Source organism: Sceloporus undulatus, chromosome 5 (assembly GCF_019175285.1).
Source record: "Sceloporus undulatus isolate JIND9_A2432 ecotype Alabama chromosome 5, SceUnd_v1.1, whole genome shotgun sequence".
NCBI classification, from domain to species: domain Eukaryota; kingdom Metazoa; phylum Chordata; class Lepidosauria; order Squamata; family Phrynosomatidae; genus Sceloporus; species Sceloporus undulatus.
In genome coordinates this window covers 191,919,928-191,937,798 of record NC_056526.1, presented here as the reverse complement: position 1 = coordinate 191,937,798, position 17,871 = coordinate 191,919,928, and the positions used below count along the sequence as shown (strand labels likewise).

The 17,871-nt window shown below is 46.5% G+C and overlaps 1 protein-coding gene across 8 annotated transcripts in view; it reads right to left on the bottom strand.

Moving 5' to 3' along the window:
• The window catches only part of DYSF (dysferlin), a 161,675-nt gene that overhangs the window by 50,756 nt on the left and 93,048 nt on the right, over positions 1-17,871 (bottom strand). For 7 of the 8 annotated variants that reach the window (XM_042470112.1, XM_042470116.1, XM_042470119.1 and 4 more), the window contains 5 exons: positions 14,244-14,285; positions 10,357-10,458; positions 9,583-9,744; positions 8,508-8,673; positions 7,662-7,735 (listed from right to left, as the gene is read on the bottom strand). In XM_042470112.1, coding sequence (XP_042326046.1) covers positions 7,662-7,735; positions 8,508-8,673; positions 9,583-9,744; positions 10,357-10,458; positions 14,244-14,285 — 546 coding nt within the window. The remainder of the gene's footprint in view (positions 1-7,661; positions 7,736-8,507; positions 8,674-9,582; positions 9,745-10,356; positions 10,459-14,243; positions 14,286-17,871) is intronic. The other variant, XM_042470114.1, reaches the window with a different exon arrangement.

Genomic DNA, 17,871 nt, shown 5'->3' with positions numbered 1-17,871 from the left:
ATATATATATATATATATATATATATATATATATATATATATATATATATACACATACACACACACACACACGAATATTTTCAAGCCATGGATGCTTGAATCTGTGAATACAAAATCCATAGATAAGGAGGGCTAACTGTACATGAGTTTCTCTGGTGTGTATGTGTGAGATACACACACACATACATATACACATATATATGCATGTATACTGAAGCTACTCCAGGGATGCAGCAACAAGGAGGAGGGGGACAGAATGAGGACCTTGCCCCTCCAAATAAGCATTATAAGCATTATAATGAGCATTATGCCCTACCATGGTATTTTCCTTCAGTCCCCAAATTTCTGGCCTTGTGGAGTTAAGATGCTGAAAACTGTTGACCCTTAAAATTCCTCTTCTGTTCACTGTCTCCTCTTTTCCCAAGTCGCTCTCCTGTCCCTTTGCTTTGGATGCCTAATCTCTATTTCCCAAAGCTCAGATCAAGTATTTATATAGTGTTTCATTTCATTTCATTTGTATCCCACCTTTCTGTCAACACAGGACCCAAACCAGCCTGACACAGTTTAAAGCAGACTAAACTCTTACTTTACTACAGACTTTCTTAAAAAGCAATTGAACTATTTTATTTTAATGGGAAAATTCTATTTTAAAAAAAAAAGCACACAGTTATTTAAACACTTTGCACATTAAAAGCACAATTCGACGCAAGGCAAGAGCAAAGCAGGGCACTCCGAAAAGCATTTGAAGCTGCGGCAAGGCTAGAGGTTTGGGGACGTTTGAGAAGGAAGAGCAGCTTGAAACAATTTAAAACAAAATCCACCTAAACTCTTAACTTGACTAAAGAGTTTCAAAAAGCAATCAAACCACTTTTTATTTTAAAAAATGGAAAACTTCTGTTAAGAAAAGCACATCGTTGTTTATGCATTTTGCACATTTAAAACATAATTAGATGAAAGGCAAATGCAAAGCATGCCCCACTGAAAAGCTGTTTAATGTTGGGGCGATGCCAGAAATTGGGGGACTGAAGGAAGATTTCATGGGAGGGAGGCAGAAGCGATATTTAGGGAGGCGATGCCCTGATTTTGCCCCCCATCCCACCCCATAGCTCTCCATCCTCAGCTCTGAGTTCTCATCTTCTCTTGGCAGCCACCAAGAAAAGGAGGGATGCCCTCGGATCTTGTGGCGCCAGTGGGGAGATGGTGCGGCAAACCCAAGCCCCTCTGTGCCCCCAACGCTGCACCACATCTAAGGGGGCTTAATCTTTTGCAATTGAAGCGGCAGCCCAAGCGCCAGGGCCTTCTGTAATGCGCAGACAGGGCTGCTCCACTTGGCTTCAAAATAGGCGTAAATTAGGAGCAGGTTTACAGATAAGTAGATGGGCTTCAACTTGGTGATATCAAGCAAGCAAGCAAGCAGGGCAAGGGATTCGAGGGCAGGTGCTGAAAAGGTATAGCCATGTCCAATGTGAAGTCAAAGGCCTTCATGGCTGGCATCCATAGCTTTTTGTGGGTTTTTCGGGCTGTGACTCCATGTTCTAAAAGTGTTTGTTTATGACGTTTCGCCAGCAGCAGTGACTGGCATCTTCAGGTAATGCTGGCATCTCTATGTATTGTTCTGTTGTTGAATGGCAAGGCCTTTGGGTGTCTATTCACACAGAAACACAGTGTATCCACATACCCCTCTGTTCCCCTCTGCAGTCTTCCTCTCAAAATGGCCACAGAAAGTGGTGTCATGTCACTCCCCAGTGCCATTTTGAGAGGGTTTTGCAGGGAGAAGTGGTGGTGTTTGGGGGTAGAGAGGTCTGGGGTGGTTGTCGAACACAATCGGGTTGTTTCCCTCCAAAATGTTCCCATTATTAATCAGAAATCTATATACAATTGGCCCTCTATTTTTGCAGGGATCCGTTCTGGACCCTCCCCCCTCCCACAAAAACAGAGGCTTGCGTATATTCAACTCACGCATCTGGGATCCAAGCCCTTGAAGGCGCAGATCCCAGATTCATGAGTTAGGAGGGGCAATTATACTTCCAGGTTCTCCAGGTTGAGATTTTGTCAGTTTGGGAGTCTGGAGGGGTGTCTGTGTGCCTCTGTGTGTTATAATGTGGTGTCTTTACAGAATCACAGAATCTTAGAGTTGGAAGAGACCCCCAAAGCCATCCAGTCCAAGCCCATTCTGCCATCAAAATGGCACCATCAAATCCCTCCCAGCTTAGGAGGCTGGTTATATTTATGCTGGAGGAGAGAAGGTTTAGGAGTGGCATGATAGCCATGTTTAAATATCTGAAGGGATGTTATACTGAGGATGAGGCAAGCTTGTTTTCTGCTGCTCCAGAGAATAGGACCTGGAACAATGGATGAAAGCTCCAGGAAAAGAGATTTCACCTTGACATCAGGAAGAACTTCCTGAAGGCAAGAGTTGTTTGACAGTGGAACACACTCCCTCCAATATTTTGGTGGAGTCTCCTGTTTGGGAGGTCTTTAAACAGAGGCTGGATGGCCATTTGCCCCAGGGACGGCTGAGATTTTGTCTTCCTGTCTGGCCGAAGTGCCCCCAAACCAGACGAAACTTTCCTAAACACGTGAGAACACACAAAAATGCACCCCACACTTCAGAACCTCTTTGTTGTAGATGTGTGCCTTCAAGTCATTTCTGACTTATGGGAACCCTAAAGTGAACCCTTCATGGAGCTTTATTGGCAAGATTTGCCCAGAGGAGGTTTGCCACCATTCCTTCCTCTGAAACTTGCCCAAGGTCACCCAGTGGGTTTCCATGTCTGAGCCCAAGTCCTAGTCCAATGCTCATAGCACTACACTGCGCTGGCTCTCTTCAGAACCCTTTACTGCCCCCATATTCCTCTGCAATCCCTCTCAAAATGGCAACGAATGTCGCATCCTGTTGCCATTCTGAGACTAACTGTAGAGGAAAATGGAGCTCTTTGGCCTCACTGGGGAAGAGCATTGACTATTGGGGTTTTATGGGAAGAGGCTGGCCATGACCCAATAGAGTTGGGCCCTACACACTCCTGCCCTGGCCCTTCAAGTGGGAAGGAAGTTGGCATCCAGAAGCGGAGCACTCCTTCCCCAACTCTGCCACCCTGTGATGCCAAGACCACAGAGAGCGGCGCGTCTGCTGAGCTGGGTCCTTCCTTTGCAGGAGCTGTGCCCTCCCAGCTCTGTGCCCACAAGGCTCTCCGCACGCAGCTCCCATAAAGCGAGTTTACAAGGGGAAATTTCTCTTCCACTCTCAGCAAACACAAAGGGAACGGTTGGAATAATAAGCTTGCTCAGGAATTTCCGCACTCGGCCTAATTGGGGGGAAAGGTGCCATTCTGGGCAGGAAGGCGGGCAGGGGCTGTCTGGAGGGCCCCGTCATTGGCGGTCTCTGCGGGGACCGGCTGGTATTAAAGACAGCTGTCCCTTCGACCTGCATTTGGAAAGGGACAAGCCATGCTGAAGCAATGGCAGCCAACACAAACCCTGGTTCACACAACCATTGAATCGCTCTCCAATGAGAGGCCAGGACGTTTAGGTCTTGCTCTCACCTGAGTAGCGCCTTTCACCTTTCTTGGCACATTCAGTTGTGCAGCGTCTTGCAATTCACTCATAGCAATTCACTTAGGGGCCTAGATATGTTTAGCCTGGAGAAGGTTAAGGAGCGGCACGATAGCCATGTTTAAATATCTGAAGGGATGTCATATGGAAAATGGAGCAAGCTTGTTTTCTGCTGCCCCAGAGACTAGAACACGGAACAGTGGATGCAAGCTATAGGAAAAGAGATTCCACCAGAACATAGCTTTACGGTCATGGATGAAGGATCTGAGCCCTAGTCTAACAAAGACGGAAAATATATATACACACATGTTTTTCAAGACAGCACTCTCACCCTGAGATTTCTCTCCATGCTTTGATGACTGGAGAAGACAGCCCAGACTTAGAGATTTGGAAACCTTTGAGTGGACATGGAGCCAAACAATATTTGCCCTTTGAAAGTGGGACTACAGCAGGTGGCAGTTCCTAATGGAAAGTTCCTACTAGAAAGTTACTTCTCACTTTCTTTAAACAGACTTTGCCAGTTCTGAGGGAGTAGAGGCAGGATATAAACAAGGCAAAATCTACTGCTGAATCAAACCACCTTGTTTCCCCATATCTCTCAGATTTAAAGTCCTAAAAGGCCTATGCTCTGGGCATCTTCTTCCTCTCTTTTCCAAGACCCCCTTGGAGACCTGCTTGCAAAAGAGTTTAGTCTTAGGCCAAGATCCATACTACAGCAGCATAACTCCCACAAGACTGCAAGGGAGTTGAGGTGTCCAGATTGGTGATGGGTAGAGAGCTGTGCCAAATGTCCCTCCAGGGCCACCATGGACCGCCATGATGATGCATCTGAGGAGGTAGACCTAGGTCTATGGAAGGTGTATGCTACAACTTCTTTCACAGTTAGTCTTAAAGATGCTACAAGATCCATTTGCATGCCATGGACCTCCTCAATATGGCTTCCCTTCAAATATTTAAAGAGTTAAATTGAAACTGGTTTGCAGAGATGTTGAGAATCCAGAAATCCTAACTCTTTCTGTAACCAATGAAAATGCTTTTTCTACTGTTGTTGAGCTCTCTGTCCTGGACTTTATAGATCTAGATTAAAACCATGGTTCCAGGTAGGCTCCTGGCTCTGATCCCTCAGTCAAGATGGATTAATTAACCTTGGATGAAATAATTCCCATGTGTATGAAGACATGGAAGAACTTAGTTTGGAGTGGAAACAAGGATGGCTTGAGAAGCTTCAGCTCCAACAGACAACTGCTCTTCACCCTCGCTGGCTGACCAAGAGCCCAATGCCACCAAGGTCTTCACTGCATGCGCCTTCAAGCCAGGCTGACTGGCCTTAGCCATGATCAGAAGCCAAGAGAGAGTCCTTCAAGAATCACCTTCTCAGATCACCTACTAGTCACTGGTTAGGAATCCCCAACTACGGCGAGGAGATGAGAAGGGAACGGTACCTCCTGTTGGTGACGTCCAGATGAAAGGGAGGAAAGACGTTCTGAGGAGGACCTGGCATGAACATGAGAGCCCTCCTATCATTTCCCAGTGAAAGGGAGACATTCCCAGGGAGCATGAGAACATCATGAGGTTCAAGCACTCTGAAAGCAGCACTCGGAGAGCCCCGATCCCTGACCTCTTCCCGTCTGTCCTCAGAAAGGAACATCTTGTCCTGGGCCTTGTCCAGAGTCACTTCTAAATGATCCAGTGTCTGAGTGTGTTGTGGCATCTTCTCCTCCTCCTCCTCCTGGATCTCTCTGGAGTGAGAGATTTTGGAGTGGTTTAGAGATCTGAGAGGGTTCAGGTGAGCAAAGGTCGGCTTGCTAAGGTGTCATCTAGATAAAGAAAAACAGTGTCCCCCTCCAAAGACACAAATGGGTCCAGAGTGACTAAGGTGCCCAAGATCTTGGCAGAGATTGGAAGGGGGGGAAAACCTGTCCTCAAATGCATCCTGAAAAGTCATGGCTGTTGGTACACAAAAAACAAAACCTTCGGGTAAAAGCAATGGTTTGGGCAGATTGCTATATGCCAGGGAAGGGGGGACACACAGCCCTCCAGAACTTGTTGCACTACAGCTCCCAGTATCCTGCCCCTTTGGCTATGAAGACCAAGAGGCTGCAAAGAGTTGCTGTCCAACAAAAGTTGGGCACTTTGCCAATGCCTGCGGTGTGTGGACAAGAAATAATCCTGACTCTGGACTACTGAGGAAACAAAAAAAATCTCCATTTGAAAGAGAAAAAATACGTCAGGATCTTTAGGTCTTGAATTTGTTGTTATGGTTATGGACTTTCAGTTTGGTTTTGGTGACAGCCTCATAGAGATTGATTCAGAGGAGGCCTGCCACTGCCTTCCTCGAAGGCTGAGAGAGTCTGGCTTGCCCAAAGTCATCCAGTGGCTGAGCAGGGATTCGAACCCAGAGTCCTTGTCAAACACTAGAATTAATACAGCACTTTAAGCTCAGTTTTCCTGGCAGGATTTCTTCAGAGAAGGGTCAACGATTTCTTCCTTTGAAGCTGAGGAGAACCCTCTTGTGCCAGGACCTGCCCAAAGCCATGGAGTAGGTTTCTATGGCAGAGCGGCAGAGCAGAGATTTGAACCCTGGTCTCCCAGAGTCATGGGTCAAGACTCAACCATCATGCCAGATCTTAGATGCACATCTCTAATGCTCTCAGAATGGGGACAGGGAAGGGGAAGAATCACCCAAAGCCGCCACTGGAACGGGGAGAAACAGTCTATGATTCTTGTGTCTAGCAAGCAAAGGAAACCCTCATGGAAAGGGTTTAGTTGACAGGGACCTGGAGCCGAAGGCAATTAGAAAGAAACCACACAGAGCATGGTGTAATCCTCAGCGAACCCTGGAGCATGCTTCCATGAACCAGTTCAAATCTCAGTCTATGAGAGAGCAAAGGAACCCTGATGGGAATCCACCAGCGTTCGGAGGCTCAGATCCAAAGTGAGTGAATGAGAGGAAGGAGGAATAGTTTTGAAATGTTTTCCAACTTTCTTCAGAGAACCATAGAACCAAGAGACCCCAAGGGCCACCCATTCTACCAAGTAGGAAAATGCAGTCCAAGCCTCCCAATAGACAGCCATCCAGCCTCTGTTTAAAAACCTCCAAAGAAGGAGATTCAACTGCACTCTGAAGCAGCAAAGTCTTCCGCTGTCAAACAGCGGTTATGATTAGCAAGTTCTTCCAAATGTTTCGGTGGAATCTCTTTTCCTTTAGCTTGCATCCATTGCTCCATGCCCTAGTCTCTGAAGCTGCAGGAAACAAGATGCTCCATCCTCAGTATGACATCTTTTCAAACACTTAAACAGGGCTAGCATGTTCCCTCTTAACCTTCTCTTCTCCAGGCTAAACACTTGAATGGGGCTCACACACAAGGCGGTGGTGGTGCAGTGGCGCATGCATGCGCACAACAGGCATACACCCCATTCATTTGAATGGGATGCGCCACCCCTTGTGCTCCGCGTGCTCCCGCTTGGCTCCCTGCAAGTTTGAGTGTATGACGCGGGTGCATTGTATACCCCACTCTCTTCCATGCCAGCATTCTCTGAAGATGTCAGCCAGAGCTGTTGGTGAAATGTCAGGAAAACACTCTTCTAGAACACAATCTCATACCTCAGAAAACACAAGAGAATAGTTTTCCAGAGTTCTGTATTTTCTGACAAACTATGTTGTGTGACGGAGCACTGAATAACCTGCCTACCTTCCTCAATGACTTCAGCATCCGCCAAAACCACTCCAAAACCCATAGAATCGCCAACCCCTTTTCAGGACCCACAACCATGCTTAGATCCAGAATATGATATTTAGCCCCCTTAGAGAAGGAAACGGAGGAAGAAGAAGAGGGGGAAGAGTACTGAGAATGGGACCCACAGCAAATTGACCATCGCCATAAACTCTGACGGTTCTTTCTGGTTTTCCCATTAAAAACCTAGTTTAGGCACTCCAGATCGGCATGTATTGATAGTCATTTTTCCTTAAAATTATTGTTTTGCCTTGCTTGAAAATCTTAAAGAAGTAGAAGAAATACTAGCAGTAGTCATTGGCAATCTCAGCTCTGTTGTTATTAAGAAAGCAGAAGGATTAACAGTCCTTTCCCTGCGTCCCACCATGACTTTACCTGGACCGGAAGGAGAGGCTCCTTGTCATCGATATCAATAAGGATGTCATCTTTAGGGGTCAGGCTCACATCATCTGCAAAATCAATAAATAATTTATAAAAAGGGGGGGGAGTGGCAAGTTTGGGGAGGGAAAGGGACTTGACCTATATGGGAACCCCATCAAATCCTGTCTTGATCTTGATTCATAGCACAAAAAACCCACAAAAACTATCAAATCCTGTCTTGATCTTGATTCACCTTTCCTGAACTTTTTCTTTTTTTTAATGTTCATCATGACAATGTCCCTCCGTTCATCTGCTATTCAATCTATCCTCAAAAGGTCTTCTTTAGAGGAAGAAAAAATTGGGGTCAGGGAATGGGACTTTTTTTTTTGTTTAATCCAGGATTTTTGGGTTTAAACCAGTTTTTGCTTGCTTGCTTGTTTGTTTGCATGAATGTATAGGACTGCACCAATATTGGACTAAATCAGAAAACTAAGTAGCAAAATGCAGTTCCAATGTGATGGCCACAAGATTATATAATAATTTGCGATACAGAAGACTTGTTTACTGAACTCTGGGGAGAAAAGGCACTTCTTGACACATTTCGGACTTTGGCTCCCAGAATTCCTGGCTGGGAGTTGGAAGTCTAAAACTCCTAGAAGCCCAAAGTTTGAGAGCCACTCATTTATATCCTGCCTTTTCCCCAGAGCTACTTCAGGTATTAAAGGAGCTTTCCAATGAATCCTGCCCCTTAAACAGGTCCAGCACCTTGGACAGTGCTGAAGAGGGTCCATTTCCCACCAATGGCATGTAGCTGCCATTGGTGCCTCCTTTGACAGTCTCTTCCACCATTGGCTTCCTTACCTGCATGTGTTTCGGGAAAGTCAGCCTCCTCTTTGTAAGGATCGCAGAAGAACCCCTCCAGCGACCGGATGGTGCACTGCCCCACCACCGGCTTCCGGCCAAAGGGCCGGTTGTCAATGACTTTGAGAATGATGGGAGGACTGTAGAGGTCTTCTCTTGGCAGGCGCTGGAACAAGGGCAGCCACAGTTAGCCCAGCAGGGAAGTAAAAGGGGAAGAGTAGATTCCTTTGCTTATGAATAAATGGGGAAGCACATGTTATATGAGTTTCTTCCCTGTCTCCTATCCTTGAGTAAGAGAAAGGGGCCCCAGGTTTCTGTTAACATTTGCCACTGCTCTCCAGGAACCCCTCCTAAGGACAATGCCCAAAGTCAACAACTGAACCGTAGAGGGCAACCAAAATGGTGCTAGGACTGGATGGAAACCACCAAGCTCTACGAGGAACAGTTTAGGGAGCTGGGTATGTTTACGAGCCCTGTTTAAATATTTGAAAGGATGCCATATGGAAGAAGGAGCAAGCTTGTTTTCTGCTGCTCTAGAGACTAGGACATGGAGCAATGGATTTCAACTACAGGAAAAGAGGTTCCAGCTCAACATTAGGAGGAGCTGTTCAACAGTGGAAGGTATTCCTTTGGAAAGTAGTGGAATCTCCTTCTTTGGAGGCTATTTTCAAACAGAGGCTGGATAGCCATCTGTCCCAAGGAGGGCTTGGATGGTGTCTTCTTGCATGGCAGAATGGAGTTGGACTGGATGACCCTTGGGATATATTCCAACTCTAGTGTATTCTATTATTCTGTGGTTCTTGAGGAAAGCTGGGAGACTGTACAAAGAGTTCCAAGGGATGGCAACCTTCTTCTTTGGAAGTTTTTAAACTGAGGTTGCATGGCCATCATTCAGCAGTGCTTTAGTTCCATGTTCCGATGTAGCAGGGAGTTTGAACAAAAGGGCCATTGCAATCCCTTCCAACTCTGTTCCAAGAAACTCCCAGGCAGGGTCTGCGGTAGCTGGGAGGTTCTGAAAGCTATATTCCAAAAAAATATTTTTCCCCCAAACTTAAACAAGGAGGTAATCCCTTACCACTTCCATGAAGAGAACGGACATGTCAAAGTTGGGGTTCTTCTTGAGGTTCTTGATAACACACGACTGAACCATCTGGCCGCCACACTCCACCTGGAGACTGGGCGAAGTCACGCTGGCCAACTGGTAGCTCTTCATGCTGCGGAGTCCCCAGGCCAAGATCTGCAGTTGAGAGAAGAGACAAGACGCCAAAAGTGCCGGGGAGTAAGGAATCGGTGCAACCACTGAGCAAAAGGAAAGATATTGAGGTTCTGATGTGGTCAGGTCAGGTCCTTCTGGTCTTTCTGTGACATGTGGGTGTTTGGGAGAGTCTGGATGATGAAAAGTAGTAGTATAGGTTTCCCTCCCTAAATAAGGTTTAGACTTTCGAGGTCTAGATGATGAAAGGCTGCATCTCCATCATGCCCTAAGTGCAAAAATGCATGGCCTACCAGCCAGAATACAAAGTTAGGCCATGCATTTTTGCACTTGGGGCATGATGGACATGCAGCCTTTCATCATTTAGACCTCAAAAGTCTAAACCTTGTTGTTAGGACCAAGCAACTGTGTCTTCACAAATCTGCAGCAATACCGTAAGAGCAGCGGTTACCCAAAGCTTGGTCCTCCAGCTGCTGCTTTGGACTTCAGTTCCCAGATGCCCCAGCCAGCTTGGCCAACTGTCAAGAATGCTGGGAGGTGAAGTCCAAAACCTCTGGAGGGCCAACGTTTGGGTTTCACTGCCTTAAGAGTTTCCGCAAAAGTTTGGAAACCCTCAACCAGGCCCTCTGCACCCACCTCGATGGCGGTCCGTTGGAGAACAGGCTTGATTCCTTGAGGGACCATGTAGATGTTGGGCTCTCGCTGCGGCGGAGGGTAAGGCAGGTCCGAATCCGCAGACTGGAACAGGAGAGAAAACAGGCGTCATGAAGAGCAAAGAGTCACTGCAGTCTGGAACAGACTGGAGCAAAGGCTTTTCTAAACCAGCAGCCTGTTCCCAGCCACTTGCCCTGGGAAGCTCAAAGGCAGGGCATGAGTGCCATATCATCTTCCTATGCTGGAAATGGGATTCAGAGTTATAGCGCGTCTGCTACTGAATATTAGGCTGCGTCTACACTGCAAAATTAACGCAGTTTGACACCACTTTAACTGCTATGGCTTAATGCTATGGAATCCTGGGATTTGTAGTTTTGTTAAATACTTAGCCTTCTCTGTCAGAGAGCTCTCTACTACCAATCCCAGGATTCCATAGGATCATCGGAGTTAAAGCAGTGTCAGGCTGTATTAATCCTGCAGATTTGTTGTTGCCACAATGCATGGGAAGAAGCAGATATTATTATTATTATTATTATTATTATTATTATTATTATTACTGCTGTTACTACTACTATTTCTCCTTTCTTTAGAGGCTGGATGGCCATCTGTCGAGATTGCTTTGATGGAGAGTTCCTGCATGGCAGAATATGGTTGGACTGGATGGTCCTTGTGGTCTCTTCCAATTCTAGAATTCTATCATTCTATGATTACTATTACTATTATCACTATTACTATTACTACTGTGGGCCCATGCTATTTGCTGCTATACCAAAATCTGTAGATTTTCAAGTCCCCTTAAATACAAAGGGGTAGTAAAATGGCATCCCTTATATAAAATGGCGAAATCAAGGTCTTTCTTGAATTGTAGTGGACACAATATTCCATTTGAGGCCTGACCAAAGCAGAATAGAGTGGCACTATTACTCCCCGCAATCTGGTTCTCTGAAGCAGCAGAAAACAAGCTTGTTCCATCCTCAGTATGACCTCCCTACAAATATTTAAACAGGGCTATCCTATCACCCCTCAACCATCTCTTAATCCAGCCTAAACACACCCAGCTCCCTAAGTCTCTCCTCATAGGGCTTTATGGTTTCCTGACCCTTCACCATCTAGAAGCGATTCTGAGGGGGGGGCATGCGCCAGACCTATTTAATCCATGTCTTTTTGATGTGTTGTTTTTTTTCCAGCTTCTTTTTTGATAAATTGAATCTACACAAGTGTGAACCACATGCAGATCAGAATCGATTTAAATTTGCCCTTCATCTGGCTGGAGCAGGTCCATTTTGAATCGATTCATGCCTGAATGTGAACCACAAGTGGATTATTTTGGAGGGGGAAAAATGTGATCGGGGCAAATGTAGTGGGAAGAAATGCGACCAGGGCAAATGTAGCGGGAACCATGCTCCGCTGTCGAATCGATCCATCAATTCGGATGGCACACTGATTTATCTGTAAGTGGGAATGGGGCCCAGGTTCATCCCAGCCTTCAGCTTTGGAGTTGAGAGCCTCCAAAGGAGAAGAAAGCCTTCGGGGAAGAGAGGGAAGAGGGAAAAAAGAAATAAGGAAACCCTTAACCGAGGGCAGTTGGAAGTAATTTAGGAGGCAGTCACTCCTTCCAAGCGAAAGCATTATTGCATTTAAATTAAGGAGGCCTATATATTTCAAACGTCAGATCGGGTCGTATTTATTTATAGATCCCCATATATGTATATTTAATAAGACTACGGAGAGGGTTGCCCGAGGCCTTCAAAGCCAAGTTGCAATTTTCCTCGGCGGTTGCCAGGAGCTGCCAAATCAAAACGGCTTGTTGCGAACGGCAGCGTTGCCAACTCCACTCCGGGTAATTAGAACCACAGATTGATCCGAGAGAGGAACCGCCAGCCACCAGCATCAAGGCAGAGGGGATTTGCAGGCAGGTTGGGGAACAGGCCAAAGGGTGACACCGGCTGCATTCACACTGGAGAAATAACCCGGTTTAGCACTGTTTTAACTCTTGTCTGGCTCAAGGCTAGACCAGGGCAAATTCTGGGAGTTGGAGTTTGTTGTGGGCCGAGAGCGGAGCTTAAATCCACAGATGGAAATGTCGTGGACACCAAGGTCTCACTGTATGTATCTGTGTGTTGTGTGTGTGTGTGTATAGTGCGCCTGCGCCATGTGCAGATACATTTTACACAGCTTCCAGCTTACATGGAAGCCATGTGGGGAGAAAAACAATGGTGTGCATGCCCATGGCACATGTGCGCCGCGCCGCCACATACATACACCCCATTATTTCCTATGGGGCTTGAGCATAGGAAGATTTTCCCATACACACACACACACACACACACACACAGATATACAGAGGGCTCCCTGTATATATTTTCTATAAAGCAAACCTTGATTTTGCCAATTTATATAAGAGACACCATTTTACTCTGCCACTGTATTTAACGGAACTTGAGCATCCACAAATGTTGGTATCCATAGGGGGCTCTGGAATCAAGCCCCATCAGATATCAAGGGTCAACTGTGAGCTCCCCTGGCCTAACATCTCCAAATCTGATAGAATCATCATTCACTTGTGTGCCAACCACCAGCAAAATGGGCCTCCTTTTCCCCATGCTGCTGATGTCTGATAAAGTTGGTTGGAGGTCAGGAGTTATGGATCATGGCAGCAGTGTCAAAATCATGTGGTCCATGGGCCACCCTTTGGCCACCCCTGTTTTAGGCATCATGTGAACAAAGACTTCTATTGCTATTTGATGGAGTAAACAGGGGAGAGGGAGGGAGGGAGTGCAAGCAAAGCTTTCCATCCAGCAACTGGGTTGGTGGCAACAGACCAGCTCCCAACAGCTACATCCCCAGTTCTGCCCCACTGCTCCCCTCCCAACTCTCTCCTCCAAATGATGTGGGTCCAAGAACAGAGGCATGATGATCCATTTGCAAGGCTGGTCCAAAGCTGAAGTCTACGGAGAGGTTCACATCTCTCCAAGGTACTAGCAGTGGTGAGAGTTGGACTAGTTTGCCCCCAAGATCCCTTCCAGCTATTCTATGGCCAAAATCCTGTTAGCATCTTACACATGCATAAATTCCCATATGAAAGTAACCAGGCATTTTTATTGGATGCAGAACATTTAGGGTTGGGAAAGTGGCCTTGTACCTGCCGTGGCATTGTGAATGCAGGTGCATATGTGATGCATATGGGCTATGCTATGCATTCAGTTGCACACTGATGTCTGCATTCCTTTGTGCAACACTGGGATTCAACACAAGGGCTGTGTTGCACAATCAGTTTGCAACTCCACAACATGCAAAGACTTACGCTGCATAAACCCAATGCAGGATTTCGGACTATTATCCCACAAGCCAGTGATTGGCCAATGGGCATGATATTGGTAAGGCTGGGAAGGGAATTAGGAGGGCCAGGTGTTTGAAGATTAAGTGAAAGCAGGAGAGAACCACTGTTAGGGCATGAGCAACTGCCAAAAAGTGTCTCTAGTCATTTGGAGAGAGACTGTCACAGCTGAGGATGAAAATACATTGACATTTCAAGAGTTCATTAGAACTTCATGGAGACAGATCGATCCATCAGGACTTCCACCCCACTGAATGAGGTCTCTAGCACAGCATTCAGTTCCCAAAAGAGATCTGTACCAGATACCTCCAGATGCTCAGCAGACACAAAGAAGGAGCAATCTTCCCTGTCATTTGTTTCCAGTACCTAGTGTCTTTGGACACCAAGATGTCCATCTCAGCACAGCTAAGAGTGATCAATATGCCCTAATCCTCCAGCACTCATGCTCTGAAACTCTTTGGCACATTTTCTCAGTCCCTGGGTGGTTGCCAAGCAGAGAGGGAAGGAGTGGGTGACCAAAACAAGAAGATACCCATTGGAGAAGCCCTTCGTAATAGAAGGCAGGTGTGCACAGCTGTGGAGGGCCAGTCCCGGCATAGACAAGACGGATGGGAAGAGAAAGCAAGAGACAACATTACACACAAGTAACACATCTACACATGCAATGTGGGAAGGCAGAGATGCCACACGCCCAATACATAACTCTGGACTGATGCATCACGGTGGCAAGAACAGGTTCCATGGTTAAGCCATTGTGATCACTTGTGATGTCTACACAGGTGGGCCTGCTCCATGCAAAAAAAGCTCTCCTAGCCTTGCTCTTAACAGTAAGGACTGAGAACCTGCATCAGAGACATATGCATCATCTCCTGAGCCAAACCCATCAAACCTACTTTAATTACCAACGGCTGCTCTGGATGATGGAAGCATGTTCTGCTGGTAACTGGGGGGCAGCAGGATGCCATTTCCAGCCTCCTCCCACCAAAGACCTGCAATGCAAGGGCTTGCAATGGATGTCTTGTTTCTGCTTGCCACAACCTCACTTGCTGGAAGGAGGGGGCTCGAAAGATCACTCTGCTGGACCCCAATTGCCAGCAAAACAAACCTCCATGGCTCATTGCAACTGCTGGCTGTTAAGGAAGGTTCAGGAGGGGGGCCCATTTGCAATGGTGGCAATAGTGCTCCATTTATAAACATGAATATCAAACAGTTATGAATGTGTGAGCCTTGCTTATGCATCCATATCTGTTCAGTCAAGAATTTTTTGGTATGAAGAACACAATCATGGTCATCCAATGATCTGTCCACATGCATAACCCTGGAAATTTAGTCAATATGATCATGACATTCATAAGGGTGATGATGGTGATGTTCCAGAGGGGAAGCATAGGCTGAGAAAGAAAGAACTGGAGAATGTAAAGGCAGAATACACAAACACAAACACACGGAAGGTCCCAAGTTCAATTCCTGGCCTTTCCAAGTTTGGTGCAAAAAGGTCTCATCTTAAAACCCCAGAAAGCCTAGGCAGGTAATACTGAGCCAAGAAGGAGCTAAAGGCGAAATTGGTATCTGCACGGGTCAGAATATTCTGGGAGCATGCCAATGTATTCTGCCCCAGAACTGCCCCAAGATCCCCCTATTACCTGGGGACTCCTGTTGCAAAGCTAGGCAGTTGTTTTCATGCCCACAGGTCACTCACTCTGAGGTTGGAAATGAGATGCCCAGCCTCGATCACTTAACTGGGCACTTTCGTCTGCCCTCAGAGAAAGCCATTCTTGCCTGGCAGCACAGTGGGGCACCTTCTAAACAACCACCTCACATTGCAACAGGAAGATCTGGAGCAAAAAGTTAGTTTTTAAGAAGTGTATTAAGGATGTTATGTTTTGGGTTCGGTGCTGAACTGGTCAGACATCGTCCAGACAGTTTGCACCAGAACCAGGCCCTGGGCCCTGCACCCTCTGGACCATTGCAGTGGGAACAGGGGAGGACATTATATTTGGCCTGTGCTGATGGAGTCTTTGTCTCTTTACAAGGCAGCTTTTGACTGACTTGCTTGAGGTTCAACTCAAGAAAGAGGCATAGAAAACACCGGCTCAGCATAGACAAGCAGAACTACGAGAAAGCTGAACCTATGTGAATGATCCACCCAGAAAGTGTCACCTATCCATGTACCTATTCATCAGGCAGTGATATTCTGTTTGACTTAGCTGCAACTAAGCTGAGTTGCTGACTGGAGCCCTGTTGGCCTCTCACATACATGCGCTCAGCTCCCCAACCAGAGTGGCTCAGAATTTTTGCCTGATGTCGAACCATAGAATCATAGAATCATAGAATCATAGAGTTGGAAGAGACCACTAGGGCCATCCAGTCCAACCCCCTGCCATGCAGGAAATCCAAATCAAAGCATCCCTGACAGATGGCCATCCAGCCTCTGTTTAAAGACCTCCAAGGAAGGAGACTCTATCACCCTCCGAGGAAGGAGTGCATTCCACTGTCGAACAGCCCTTACTGTCAGGAAGTTCCTCCTAATGTTCAGGTGGAATCTCTTTTCCTGCAGCTTGCATCCATTGTTCCGGGTCCTGTTCTCTGGAGCAGCAGAAAACAAGCTTGCTCCCTCTTCAATATGACATCCCTTCAAATATTTAAACAGGGCGATCATATCACCTCTTAACCTTCTTTTCTCCAGGCTAAACATCCCCAGCTCCCTGAGTCGTTCCTCATAGGGCATGGTTTCCAGACCCTTCACCATTTTTGTCGCCCTCCTCTGGACCCATGGCTCCAGTTTCTCAATGTCCTTTCTGAATTGTGGCGCCCAGAACTGGATACAATATTCTAGGTGGGGCCTGACCAAAGCAGAATACAGTGGCACTATTACTTCTCTTGATCTAGACACTATACTTCTATTGATGCAGCCTAAAATAGCATTGGCCTTTTTAGCTGCCGCATCACACTGTTCACTCATGTTCAACTTGTGGTCTACTTGGACTCCTAGATCCCTTTCACACGTAGTTTCATTCAGCCAGGTGAACCTCCACATTTAGGCATAGTTGTGCATAGTGCTTGGTTGCACATTGCATATGGATGCACATTGCGCATCACCATAGCTATTCATGGATGTGCCTGCTGCCTTGCAAACTGCATGTGCTGATATGCATGTGCATTGGCTGCACTTGTGGTTTGCAATACCACAATTCACTAATGAGGCAGGACTGTTCAACTGCCACATCACTCGGTGTGCATAAAGTTACCCTTCACTTCCTCAAGGTAAGATCTTGGCCCTAACTTGAATAAACTGTATGGTTCAATTCCTTAGCCATGTAGCTGCAGCCAACCTCATGTGCTCCCCTCCATTGATCTGAGGGAGGGGAGCACATGAGGGTCTGTTGGCATACATCATACTAATCATATTCTTTTTCCTCAAAATGATTTTCAGTACTGATTCCAAGCAACCAGTTCCCACAATCCCCGCTTCAGCCCTGGAAACCCATTGGGTAACCTTGAGTAAGTCAATAGCAAACCTCCTCTGAAGAAATCTTGCCACAAAATCCCTTTGAAATACTGCATGGTGTAGTATTTTGAGTGTTGGGACTAGGATTCTGAAAGAGCATCTATACTGTAGAAATAATGCAGTTTGGCACTTCCTTAAATGCTGTAGCTCCATCCTAGGGAATCCTGGGATTTGTAGTTTGACCTTAGCATTCTCTGCCAAAGACTGCTGGTGCCGCACCAAACTACAAATGCCAGAATTCTGTGGAATGGAGTCATGGGAGTTAAACTGCATTATTTCTACAGTGTAGATGCACCTTGAGAGTTTGTACAACAACAGCATGTACCTTGAGAGACCAGAGTTCAGATTCCTGCTCAGCCACTGGGTGAGTTTGGGCAAGACAGAGGCTGGATGGCCATCTGTCAGGGATGCTTTGATTTGGATTTCCTGCATGGCAAAATGGGGTTGGACTGGATGGCCCTAGTGGTCTCTTCCAACTCTATGATTCTATGATTCTATGAAGTCACACCCTCACAGCCTCACAAAAAGGCAAGGGCAAAGCTCTTCAAATTTAACCTCTTGCCAAGAAAGCCCTGGGAGAGGGTTGTGCACATCCCAACAACACTGACTGGCATGGAGTCCCTGAATCCCTGGTATTGACTCATTAGTCAAT